At 37.5% G+C, this 13,368-nt stretch overlaps 1 protein-coding gene across 4 annotated transcripts in view; it reads left to right on the top strand.

Moving 5' to 3' along the window:
- Window positions 1-13,368, top strand: part of ATP2B1 (ATPase plasma membrane Ca2+ transporting 1) — a 130,219-nt gene that overhangs the window by 101,591 nt on the left and 15,260 nt on the right. For all 4 annotated transcript variants that reach the window (XM_042947339.1, XM_042947341.1, XM_042947338.1 and 1 more), the window contains exons 13-18: window positions 2,992-3,171; window positions 3,841-3,928; window positions 4,532-4,638; window positions 11,623-11,814; window positions 12,051-12,264; window positions 12,705-12,916. In XM_042947339.1, the coding sequence (XP_042803273.1) occupies window positions 2,992-3,171; window positions 3,841-3,928; window positions 4,532-4,638; window positions 11,623-11,814; window positions 12,051-12,264; window positions 12,705-12,916 (993 nt within the window). The remainder of the gene's footprint in view (window positions 1-2,991; window positions 3,172-3,840; window positions 3,929-4,531; window positions 4,639-11,622; window positions 11,815-12,050; window positions 12,265-12,704; window positions 12,917-13,368) is intronic.

Below are 13,368 nucleotides of genomic sequence, written 5' to 3'. Positions count from 1 at the left end.
TGTCTGAAGATAAGACATTGGTATTGAGATCTGATGGCTGAAAGTGAGCCTGCCATTTTAATAGTTGTGAGAAGAATATTCCAGGAAAATGGAACCAAAAATACAGAGAGGCCTGATGGCGAGAAAGTCTTAGCCATTTCAAAGATAGAAAGGAGGCCAGTATGGCCAGAAGAATGGACAAGAAGGGGCAGATAGGATTATCTTTGGTCTTACAAAGACAATAAGGGTTCTGAATTGTATTCTGAAACTCAGTGGGAAGTAATTCAGGCTGGGAAGTGACATGATTTGTGTTGTTAAGAGACTATCTTGTGTACTGTGTAAGAAACAGAGGAGGTGGAGCAGGGAAGCCAGAAGATTATTGCAGTGATCGCAGGCAAGAGATGGTCATGCTTAGCACTTCATATAGTGTGGCAGGGCAGATGAAAAGAAGAGGATGATTTCAAAGTAAATGGAGGTATAACCAATAGGAATGGGATGTACTGTTGGGTTGGGATATACTGTTTTTGACATTGTTGAGGTGTCTGAAACATCCAAATGTATGTCATGTGGGCATTTGGACCTAGTAGCCTGAAAGTGGCCTAGGCTGGGATATCCACATGAGGGGTTCCCAGAGATCTCCTGGGGAAAGTATAGCTCTACAATTAGATGCCCTATAGAGGACAGTCTGCTTGCATAACTGGGTGATGGTACTACCGGTGGAATAAGAGAATCAGAACCAGCCTATATAGAGATCAAGGTAAATTCCGTTTGGGGTTTTAGAGTTTCAAATGCTTATGAAATATACAGGTGGGTAATGTTTCCCAACCTGTGGTCAAAGGGAAACCAAAGTTTTATACATGGATTTATGCCTTAAATCTTACCTAAATGTAGTATTAAATCAAGTGTCTACAACTTTTGTCCTTTGGAAAATATATGGCTTTTATCATGCTCTTGGCATTGAAGTTGATGGGAGAGTTTCATCTTTTTTTAAACATGTAAGTGGCACTTAATTTTTTTAGTATCACCAAATGAGATGGGTACTTTCAGACTAAAGTGAGACAACGTGATATACAACAGCTTTCTCTTGGTGGGTATTCTGGACTGTGCATTTCTGATATAGAGAATTTTGATAAATTAGGTATCTAGAATAAATCCAGCTTTATTGCATTTGCATAGGTTCTTGAACGTGGTAATTGGCTTCTCTTCAGTTTCCTATCTCTAAAAGTGGAGGTGGTTTGTCAGCTTTGAGTGGAAGTATTTGGTGTGGTTAGTGGGCCATCAATAAATGTTAGTTTGTCCTTGTTAAATATTATTTGCCACATCTTTTTAACCTGAGAGCAGCTTCTTCCTCTTATTCATTGTCTCCCTATTTCAAATGATCTTGGGATAGCACCCAATCAGTGAGTTCTTGGGTAGACAATCTTGAGTTATTTTTTTTATCTCCAATAAGATATCCAAATATATATTACATTTATACAGCAAACCAATGTTTTCAAAATCAAATTTTGATTTCTTTCTTAAATAGAGGTATGCACTATACAAAGACACAATTTTGTGTAGATAGAGGTATGCACTATACAAAGACACAATTTTGTGTAGATAGGCCATGAAAGCTGCTTCCAGAGACATTACATTTAAACTGTATTTATAAAAGAAATCATAAACTGTCAGCCTGCAGACCAAATTTAGCCTTCAAATTTTCCTTGGACCGTGTGTGTATGTGTGTGTGTTTAAAGAGTTATGTATTGAGAGACCATACACAAATCTAGGTTTCTGTTTTCTCTTGAAGTTGTAGGTTCTATCAATATTAGATGCTTACTCCACCATAGTGAAAACAGGCTGGAGCGGAATCTCTCTCTCATGAGGCATTAGTTTGGGGTTTGTAACTGTCAGAGTGTTTTCCTCATTTATGTTACCCACATGGCTCTGTAGGCATTTGCATTTGCATTTGCATCTGCATCCTCTGCTCTAGAGGGATCAGTATGGATTTCCTGTTAGAGAAGAGTAGGGAAGGATTTTGTAGGCAAAAGGAATTGCTAGAACCAGAGACACAGAAACAACATATAGATTATTCATCCATCAAGTTGTGTAGTAGAGGAAAATTGTAGATAAACTGGAAAACTATTCTGAGGCTCAAGTGTGATACTTTATTATACTAAGAACTTTGTGGTTTATAGTATAATAGTAGAGGAATCGTCACGTAATTTTAAGAAAATCTATTAGAAGAATAATTCTGTCAAGTCTATCAGATGTTTTACAGGAGGAACAAACGTAGACAAGGATACCAGGTAGAGGGAACAAGGTGCCGGGAAGGTTTGAGGTAGAATCCACAAGATTCCCTGTCCTTTAAAGATGGATAGGATAAAGGAGATGGAAGACGTCATGATGATGGCCCTTAGGTTTCTGTTAGATACATAGGTTTAAGAAACATCGTCCCCTTTTTGGACACCCAAATTCCAATGTCCACTTCTCTGATGGAATTATGAACCCAGCACTCACAATGAGGCGGGAGAAAAATGTAAATTTGAAAGTTATTAGCACATACATGACAGTTGAAGTTTTATATAAGAGTAGGTAAAGTCATCCTTAGAAGATAAGGAGTGGGGGGAGCGGGGGGCGGGAAGCGAGCCACCCATACTATACTCTCAAGAATACATCAGCATTTTACTGTGGTGTGGTCTGGGCAGTAAACCCAGAAAGGTAGAAAGCCAGCCAGAAAAGAACTGCATAATGGTTGGGGAGGGGGAGCATTTTAAGAAGGCTTTGGTAAATAAATAATGCAAACATAAAATAGAATCACAACTGAAAATGAAGCCTGAACTAGGACTGTGGCAGTAGAAGAGGAAAGAAGAGATTATTGGGAACAATTGAAGAAATACTGAATATATTGAGATGAAATTTAAATTTTCATTATCTGTGGGACGATGCAGTAATGCATTATGCAGTGGGTTCCCCCCCCTCTGGAAATATTAATTTTCTTTCATAATATGATTTTTTTTCTGTGTCAACCAGGTACCAGAAGCAATAAGGAAGTGTCAGAGGGCTGGAATTACTGTGCGGATGGTCACTGGTGATAATATTAATACCGCTCGGGCTATTGCTACCAAATGTGGTATTTTACATCCTGGGGAAGATTTTCTATGCTTAGAAGGTAAAGATTTCAACAGAAGAATACGAAATGAAAAAGGAGAGGTAAGGATTGTTTTTTGGTTTTTGGTTTTTTTATGTTGATAAATTTTTCATACATTAGGAATTTCATTCAACAAATAACATACTGAATATGCACCATGTGTTAGGTATCACCATGAATAAATGCAGCCTGCACCTGAAGCACAAAAACACTGAAATTTTAGGATTTCATGATCTGGAGATTTTTCCTAAAGGGACAAAAAAGAACACTTCTTTTTTTCAGTCTAGGCCAATTTCAGAAGTGTATGTGTAAGTGAATGTGGGAGGAGGAATTTGAAAAGGTTGATAACAGAGCATATTTTAGGGCACCTCAAACTCTTCTGAGCTTTTTATACTGTGCTAAGGAGTTTTCATTTTCATAGACAATAGGAAGATTTTCTAATTTTGATCATATACAGTAGCGGTTCTCAACCTTGAGTATGCATCACAGTGACCTGGAGAGTTTTTTAAAAACCTTGACTGCTAGGCCCCAACCCAGAGTTGTTATTTGATAAGATGATAGGCTTGGTGCCTTGTTCAAAAATTTGCATTTCTGACAAGTTCCCTGGAGCTGCTGATGGTTCTGGTCTGTTAACCATACTTTTGAGAACTGCTGATACATATGCCAGATTGCTAATTGGGGAATTATAAAACTAGATTTGGGTGCATTTTAACTGTCATAAACATTTATAGATTGAGCAAGAGAGGATAGACAAGATTTGGCCAAAGCTTCGAGTACTTGCAAGATCATCTCCTACTGACAAACATACACTGGTTAAAGGTGAGTAGGTTTTACAGTTATTTCACAATTTCTTAATAACAGAAATGTGTTCTCCTTCTGAAAATAGTAATAGATACTGAATAATAGATTTATTGACTCTAGGATGTTATCTTTTCCAATAAAGTCTAAATACATTTCCTTTTTATTTCTTTTAATGTTTGTTTATTTTTGAGAGAGAGAGAAATAGAGCATGATTGAGGGAGGAACAGAGAGAGAGGGAGACACAATCCAAAGCAGACTCCAGGCTCTGAGCTGTCAGCACATAGCCTGATGTGAGGCTTGAACTCACGAACCAGGAGATCATGACCTGAGCCGAAGTTAGACACTTAACCCGCTGAGCCACCAGACACCCTATGAATATAGTTCCTATTCACACCTTTGGTTAATTGTGTTTATCTTCAGTAAAACAGGATATTGCTCCTAACGTAACCTTAGTTTCTGGACTTGGTCCTTGCCCAGCGTCTCAGCAGTTTTCATTTCTCTATGTGTGTTTGTTTCTTTTTAACCTCAGGTCTATAAAACTGGCTGGTCAGGGTACTCTGCAGAATCATCTTATTAATTAAAGGGGAGGTTTTTACAGCAAAAATATTCCTTTTGTTTCAGGTATAATTGACAGCACTGTCTCAGAACAACGCCAGGTTGTAGCTGTAACTGGTGATGGTACAAATGATGGCCCAGCACTAAAGAAAGCCGATGTTGGATTTGCAATGGTAGGAACTTACCTGTTTACGTATTCAGATATAATTTACTGGCTGGGTTGTTTGTTACTAAATTGCTATTGATATTAAACTCTGTACCTCAAGATTTGAGTCCAAGTATGTCTCTAAATTGATATATAAGTCTGAGTAGTTTGTAACTACATTTATTTGATGCAGTGAAATCTGGCTAGAAGGTGACTCTTGAACACTTACAACATCATGCATTTACCTTATACTCTGCAAAATGTATATATGTATCTGTCATCTGATCTGAACCTTTCAGCAATCCTCTTAAGAGACAGGCTTTGAACAGATGAGAGAGGGAGTGTGTGTGTGTGTATGTGTGTGTGTGTGTCTAAGTTAAAAATATGATTTGAGAATCTTCCACTCAACTGAAAATGTCTGTTAAAGAGTCACTGAATCATCATTTCATATATAATAGCTATAATCCTCTTCCTCCCCCACAAGTCTTGGATTCAGATTTGATTATTTAAAGTGCTAGAAAATCTCAGCATTTCATTATTATTTTCTTTTACTCTAGCCATAATACTGATAGTGTACTGATTAAGTATTTACTATAAAATTGCTATCATGAAATATCTGTACTACATAAGTGTTTAATGATTGATAGTAGGTTTTTCATATCTTTAAATCAATTTCTTCCAGTTTTTTAGTTTTGGAATGAATCTTTGTATTTTCAGTGCTATAGAAAACTTGTACTCTATTTTTAATTTTATTTTATTTCATTTTTTGAAAATACAGGTCCATAATCACAATTCTCAAATCTAAAAGTCTGAAAACTGAAATTTCTTTCCTAAATTTGCAACAGACTCATTTGACTCCCAAACTTACTCTGAACTGATGTGAGGAAGTTACTTGTCCCACTTAATATGAACCTTCATAGCCGTTGTATAGGTATTAAAGTTTTTGAGGGGCACTTGCCCCCTCTGGGGGAATTTGTGATGGGAATTATGTGCCTCATTATCTCTCTAAAATATGGGAGACTTGAATCGTGAAACATAGTCTGGCCCTACAGGTTTCAGATACAAGATTATATATGTGTACCAATGTTTATTTGTGTAATTCATCCCCCTGATATTTTGCTGCTAAAATAGGGGTTTAGCAGAACCATCACCATGGTGACAGCCTTTCAGCTGGCATGAGAGAGATGGAAAGAGGAAATTCTGTGGGTGAAGTGCTCTCAGCCGAAAGCTGTGAACCCCAAGAGCCCCACCCTACCCTGTTCCAAACTCAGTAGGGTTGGCAGCACGTTTGTCTGAACTTCTGAAGACTTGTGAAAGGTAGATGAAGGGAGAAGGAATATTGAAGTGCCTTTCCTTTGGCTGTGGGCAGATAGGATCATTGTTCACTTTAGGAACACGGGATCACACTCTGCTGCTCTTGAGCATTTACCAGGACTCTGACTGTTACTTTCATCTGGACAGCCAGCCAGGAAGGCTTTTGCAGTGCATTTTAAAAACTAAAAAGCTTTCTTCCCAAAACTTCAGTGTTTAAGGCAGATGCTAAGAGGTTTCAAAACATACAGGTAAATATAGTATTACAGATAGAACAGTACAGTGGCTGCTTTGTTTAAGCCCGGAAGGGTTTAGGCCCATTGTACCACTTATTCTTTTTAAGTTAGCACATCAGACATCTAAATCTATTTTAAAAAGACAGAGGAAGAATGACTTGAACTTGAAAGCACTTTTGTTCAGTCAAGCTTAAGTTTACTTTGTGTATTTATTCAGTTTTTCAATCTTATATTTTAAAACTGAAAGACAAAATTATTTGGCTTGAGTTTATAATAGATACCCGCAAGAAATGACTATTGATTAGTCCTTTTTAAATTTGTCTCTTACTTTGCAGGCAGAAATAGCCATTTTAGAATACTATCTGTGTATTCTCCCTCTCTGTCTCTCTCTGTCTCTCTCTATATATATGTACATATATATGTATGTATATCTATATATATACGTATATATGTATATATATGCGTATGTATGCGTATTTATATATAATGTATATATATACACACACACACTATACATACTGATATTTAGAAAATTCGACATTAAAAAAAAATTTCAACATTAAAGTGACATTTACAAAAGGACTCTAGTATAAGTACATTATTAGCTTGCGGGGCACCTGGGTGACTCAGTCAGTTAAGCATCCGACTTCAGCTCAGGCCATGATCTCATGATTTGTGAGCTGGAGCCCCACGCCAGGCTCTGTGCTAACAGCTCAGAGCCTGGAGCTTGCTTCGGATTCTTTGTCTCATTCTCTCTTTGCCCCTCCCCCGTTTGTGCTCTATCTCTCTTTGTTTCTCAAAAATAAATACAATATATATTAAAAAAAAAAAGTACATTATTAGCTTGCAAAGAAGTCTGACTTTTTCCTCTATTTAGCCATGCCCCATAGATTCCTTAAGATTGCAAGCCTCCGTGGTACATTTAAAATATGATTATATTATTTTATTACGTTATTCTTACCAAAATTCACTTTACCATAACATACCGATATTTCTGTCCTCAGAGTCTGAGTACCATGATGTATTTCTATAACCAAATACATCTTTGGCAGTAAAATCTTCCCTAAGGTAATTAAGATCCTGTCTTTTTAAACTTTGGATTAATAAAGGATTTGTTTGTTTATTCTCCAAACATTAAGAAGCTATTTTCAGTATTCTGGTCCAGAAACATTAGAGATGAGTAGTTGCCTCCTGAAGGTTCAGCAGGCAGAGAAATAAATAATCAGAGCATAGTGGCACCAAGAGAAGGCCCAGACACAACACACGGAGTGCTGCAAGGAGGAAGACTCTGCCTGGAGCGATGGGGAAAGGGTTTCTGAAAGAAGTGCCAATTGGAGTTGAGGGAGAGAGAAGAGGAGGTGCGGAAGTACAGCCCAGAGACCCTCAGTGGGGCTGCAGGAAGTTTAACTTGACTAGAAGAGGGTGTGTGCTCTTGGGAGGTAATGGACTATGAGGCCAGGCTGATTGGGGACCCGAAAAGGGCCTTAAATGCTGAGATAGTTCGTTCTTTCATCCGGTAGACCAGCCCTTTCCCGAGCAGACTTCCAGCGGAGTAAAGGAAGCTTGGAGACTCACAACACAGGGTGACGCACGGCTCAGAGAAGGTCACAAAAAAGCTGTTTAACTTTTTCTGATGGAAGTTTCCCAAACTTACTTGACTATGGAACTCATTTTTATTTGGACGCAAATTAACATCTCAAAATTACTCTTTAAATTTTGAAGGATTCTGAACAAGGGTATGGTGAGGTTTGCATTTGTACAAGACGGGGCTGCCGAGAAACAGGGAAACCTATAGGGCTCAGATGTTTTAGATACGGTTCACGTTCCAAGTCACATATTCCAATTAGAAGCTAGAGACTCAAATTTTAAATTAAGATTGTTTCCCCTTGAATATTTTTGAGAAAAGCTTATTTATCAAAACAATATATGCATTTAAAAAGTCAGATCACTTCATAAGATTTACTACTTAGGTCCCCAGTGATAAGTATTATTCCAGCTCATTTTTTTGGTGAAAGGAAACCGACTAGTTTAGCTGTTTGTTTCCCTTAGTTGTTTGCGTCCACATATCTAAATGGCATGATGGTGCTTTTTTGTTTTCTTAAGCACTGGCTATTGACTTTTCGCTAAGGAAGGTGCAGATGTAGCACTTTTATGGGCTCACCAGGCACACACCACGGTCACCTCCATAACTGCATACATGCACACTACCTATCCTGTCACTCTTCCCACAGAGTTAGAGCATAATTTCAGATAGATCAGCATATTGATCAGCATTGTGATCGTAAATGCTGATCCAAGCTGAGCCGTGTGGCCTACTGATAAGTCTTACTTGCTTGCACAACTTTTTGTATTCCCTATAAATTATCTTTTTCATTGACTTTCTTTTTAAATCTTTTTTTTTTTAATTTGTTCACTCTTGCTTTTCTGTGTACTCCCAACACTAATTCATCATCAAATTCTCCTTTCTTTACGTCAGAATCATCTGGCACTTTTACATTTTTACCTTCTTAGAGCCTCCTCTCCCAGACCTTCTGACATGCTTCAATGTGGACTGTTGGCTAGGCCTGCAGCCCAGCTGTCTTGTTTTTCTCCATACCTGAGGATTTCCTTTTCCTCTCTCATGTCGGCTCTTGTATTTCCTGGACTCGATGTCATCATCTGTTTTGGTGTACTCCCTCATATAGTAATGCCGTCTTCTCCAATAACTTCCTGACAAAAAACAATTCAGGAGAGGTAAACTCTTTTATAACTTTTATGACTGAAGTCTCCACCCTTTCCTCACTCTTGATTCTTAATCTGACTTGGTATAAAGGTCTAGTTTGAAAATCATTTTTTCCACTCAGAATTTTGAATTCATTCCTCTATTGTTACGAACCATTTTCAATTTTGAACCTCTTGTGTTGTTTTCTTTTTTTGTTTTCCTTTCTGGAAGTATATACGTCTTAGTTTCCAGTCTCCTGAAATGTAATGATTTTTTGTCATGGAACGACTTTCTGTTATGAAATAAACTCATTTTCTTCAGTTTTGTGAAATTTTTTGGTAATAATCATTTCATCGCCACTGTTTGTTCTTTTGGAATACCCACCCTCCTTCCCACCCTGTGCCTGGTAAGCCCATAAAAGTGCTACGTCCTTCCCAGTTCTTGAACTGCTTGGACTTACTATCTGGTCTCCTTTTTTCGTATTTACCATACCTTTGTCATCTTGCTTTATTTTCGTGGATATTTCCTCAGTTTCTGTTTTGTTTTAGTTTTGGGTTTGTTTGGTTTTGTTTTTGTTTTCTTCATTTCTGTGATCATATATTGTAATTTCCAAGAGTTGTTTTTGGATCTGTAAGTTTTTTGTTACTGTTTTAGCATCCTATTCATGTTTCACTGATGTACCTTTCTAAGGATTTGACTTTTTAAAATAAATTTTTGTCTCTGCAGAGTCTGTGTGTCCATTTGCCTTTTGGTTTAGTCTCTTTCAGATTAGTCTTTCCTCAGATGTCAGGTGATTCTCGGTTGTCTCTGAGTGTCTACCAGTGGAAAGCTGGAAAGCCTTGGACCTGTAGGCGGGATTTGTCAAACAGAAGCCTCTCAGTAGAGTGTTCTGGCTTGGCCATTTCACTTCCTTAGGGTACATTGAATTGTATTTTTAGGTCTTTTCTCTTAAGATTTCTCAGAAAATAATTGTCAAATCTGTACCTTAATACTGGTACAGTACTGGGCAACAAGTAGAGAAAAAAGGGTCGTGGTCTCAGCACTCAATAAACAGAGTTACTCTTAGCCTCTTTTTTTTTTTTTTCAGGGTAGCACCCCTATATTCAGCAGTGCTTGGTACCCTTCAGTCTGCACCTTCTTTGTCATACCCTCTCTGATAAATTAGCAGGCAGTCTTCGTCCAGGTCAGAGGGCTTACCAAATTGTCACTTGGTTGCATGGACTTGGGAAGAGGCCTTGAGGATCTAGGTGCCTTTTCTTTTAATTTTATTATTAACGTGTAACACACATACGGAAAAGTGCCTAAGTCATAAATGCACAACTGAGGGGCGCCTGGGTGGTTCAGTTGGTTAAGTGTCCAATTTCAGCTCAGGTCATGGTCTCACAGTTCATGAGTTCGAGCCCCACATCTGGCTCTGCTGTCAGCACAGAAATGGCTTTGGATCCTCTGTCCCCCTCTGTCTCTGCCCACCCCCCACTCATTCTGTCTCTCGAAATAAATAAATAAACTTTAAAAATTAAAAAAATATATAAATAAATGTACAACTGAATGGATTATCACAAATGAACAGACCTGTTCTAGTATGCAAAGCAAGGAATAGATTATTACCTATTCCCATAGGTGTGTCAGTCACACCGTCTTCTAATCGTTGCCCTGTTTCTCTGCAAAGATAACTAGTAGTCTGAAGATTACTTTTGCCTGTTACCGAACTTTGAACATAAGAAAATTGTGTTACGTGTTATTTTGAGTCCAGCTTGAACCTGTGAACCGCGAGATCATGATCTGAGCCAAAGTCAGACATTTAAACAACCGGCTGATCTACCCGGGCGCCCCGTGAGTCCAGTATTCTTGATCCATCATTATGCTTATGAGATTCATCTGTGTTGTTTTGATTAATCCACAGTTTATTAATGCATCCCATTCTACTCTTGACGGACGTGGTTCTTAGTTTGGACCTTCTTGGTACTTCTTCAGTGTCTTTGATCGACTTACAAGAAATCCTTCTCTTTTTATTCGTACCTTCACCGCTCCTTCCAGTGCTACCTGGTGCTGCCAAGTACTGGGCCTTGTATAGGAGCGTCCTGTAGTGCAAAGAAAGTTAATTTTCTGCTTTCCCTACTCTTGGCTTAGGATTCCGTTCTCTAGGGTCTGCCAGCTTACAGTTTGGTTATCTCCTTTCTAGCCTTTTAGGATTTCTTTGCACTGTCTCCTTTCTCACTAACATTGTTTTTGTGAGTTGTTATGGTTGAATGTATCTTTTTGTGTGACTGTTGGGAGGAACTTGGGTGATGCCTGTGTTCATTCCTCATTGTTTTTAAGCCAAGTTTGAACTTTCTTTTCTCCTTTTTAACTTTTAATAATTATTTTATTTAAACCAGTGAATCCAAAATATCCCTTAAAAGTGTAACCAATGAAAAATAGTTAGTGAGCTGTTGAGCTTTCTTTTTTCTTTTTTGTATTAAGTCTTCAGAACCAGTGCATATTTTATACTTACACCATATCTCAATTACAACACTAGGTTTTCATTGGAAATATTTGGTTTGTACTTCTATTTCATGCAATATCTTACTCTTTGATTTTTGCTTTAGATGGAATATCTTCCTGACAGGTATCTCAGAATAAGTATATTACCTTCTTTTACAGTAAATTTAAGTCCTTAGTTACTAAGTATGGAGGTAACAATTTTTGTTATTTACTACCCTTTCGGATATTTAAAGGTTATACTTTAAACATTGAGTCTAATTCACAGAATTTTTTTTAATAGGGTATCGCTGGAACTGACGTAGCTAAAGAAGCATCTGATATTATTCTCACAGATGACAACTTTACGAGCATTGTTAAGGCAGTTATGTGGGGACGAAATGTCTATGACAGCATCTCCAAATTTCTTCAGTTCCAGCTCACAGTTAATGTAGTAGCAGTGATTGTTGCTTTCACGGGCGCCTGTATTACTCAAGTAGGTTCACAGTTTTTTTATTAAAACATGGTTGTTTTAAAGCAAAACTGTGTGTATAATCTGCCGCGTTAAAGTACTTAAATAGTTGAATAAACTGAACCTTAATATTGTAGGTTAATTAATATAAAAATGTAATCCTGTTCTGTTCTGTAAGTTCTTAAATACAAAAAGCTTCCTGAGAATTTCTGAGTCCCTGAATAGTTATGAATGTCTATTAGGAAACCTGTCTTTTCTAGGATTCACCACTTAAGGCTGTACAGATGCTGTGGGTGAACCTCATAATGGATACGCTCGCTTCCCTGGCTCTGGCGACTGAACCCCCCACTGAGTCTCTCTTGCTCCGGAAGCCTTATGGTAGAAATAAGCCTCTCATCTCACGCACGATGATGAAGAATATTTTGGGTCATGCATTCTATCAACTTGTAGTAGTCTTTACACTCTTATTTGCTGGTAAGAATTCAATGCCTGATAAAGCTTTGGTTGTTTTTATTCCAAGCTAATGTAATCCCAGATGTTTTAATGTTACAACTTCTTCAAGAACAGAAGTTGTTCTGTTTCTGACCCCCATTTATCTTTACTTTCTCCTCTTTGTCAGTGGATGATGCTTATTAGGAAGGCACTACAATAGATAGTGGGAGGAAGTAAAAAGAATCCTCGTTTCTTGTCCTGGTTCTGCCACTAACTTCGATGTCATAATTTGGGGGGTTCCATGTCCTCGTCTGTAAAACAAGAGAGTTGAATTAGATAACCCCAGGTTCCTTCCAACTTTTCCTGTGCTGTCATTGGAGATCAAATAAAGGTCTGGCTAGGTTTTATTACTGCATACTTTTCTTGAAATGTTAAATTATTTTGTATGAGAATTACAAAATCGTAATTTTTCATTCTTTCAGGAGAAAAGTTTTTTGATATTGATAGTGGAAGAAATGCTCCTTTGCATGCTCCTCCTTCCGAACATTATACTATTGTTTTTAATACCTTTGTGCTGATGCAACTTTTCAACGAAATAAATGCCCGGAAAATTCATGGTGAAAGAAATGTATTCGAAGGAATCTTTAATAATGCCATCTTCTGCACAATTGTTTTAGGCACTTTTGTGGTACAGGTGGGTAATTGGAAAAGATAGTTTCACATTTGATTATTATGTAGGAGATACTAGATAAACAGGTAGCTTGTTCCAGAAATTACTTGACTGCTACATGTGTGGGGCTTCTATGTATTGCCTTAATGACACCTAAAAAAAAGTTTTAAATATCATACCTCCAGTGAAAATATGATCATTTCTATCCTGAAATCCTGAAGATCATATTAAGCTAATACTATTTTAATTGCACTACCAATTCTGTGGTTGTGATACTTTTTACTTAATCTGGTACTGATTCTTCATTCTATATCATGATCAAACTATTATAATTTTAATGTTACTTAAGATAAATCTTAGTTAACCAGTTTCTAGTCTAGCTACAGGGATCGCTTAATTGCGTCCCACCGTTGATAGTAATCCTTTGTCTACAGTTGAGTCTGTTATTAAATAATAATATCTGAAATGAATATTCT

The sequence above is a fragment of the Panthera leo genome, chromosome B4 (assembly GCF_018350215.1).
Source record: "Panthera leo isolate Ple1 chromosome B4, P.leo_Ple1_pat1.1, whole genome shotgun sequence".
Lineage (NCBI taxonomy): Eukaryota > Metazoa > Chordata > Mammalia > Carnivora > Felidae > Panthera > Panthera leo.
The sequence above is the reverse complement of the archived record's forward strand: the minus strand, read 5'-3'. Positions and strand labels throughout refer to the sequence as shown.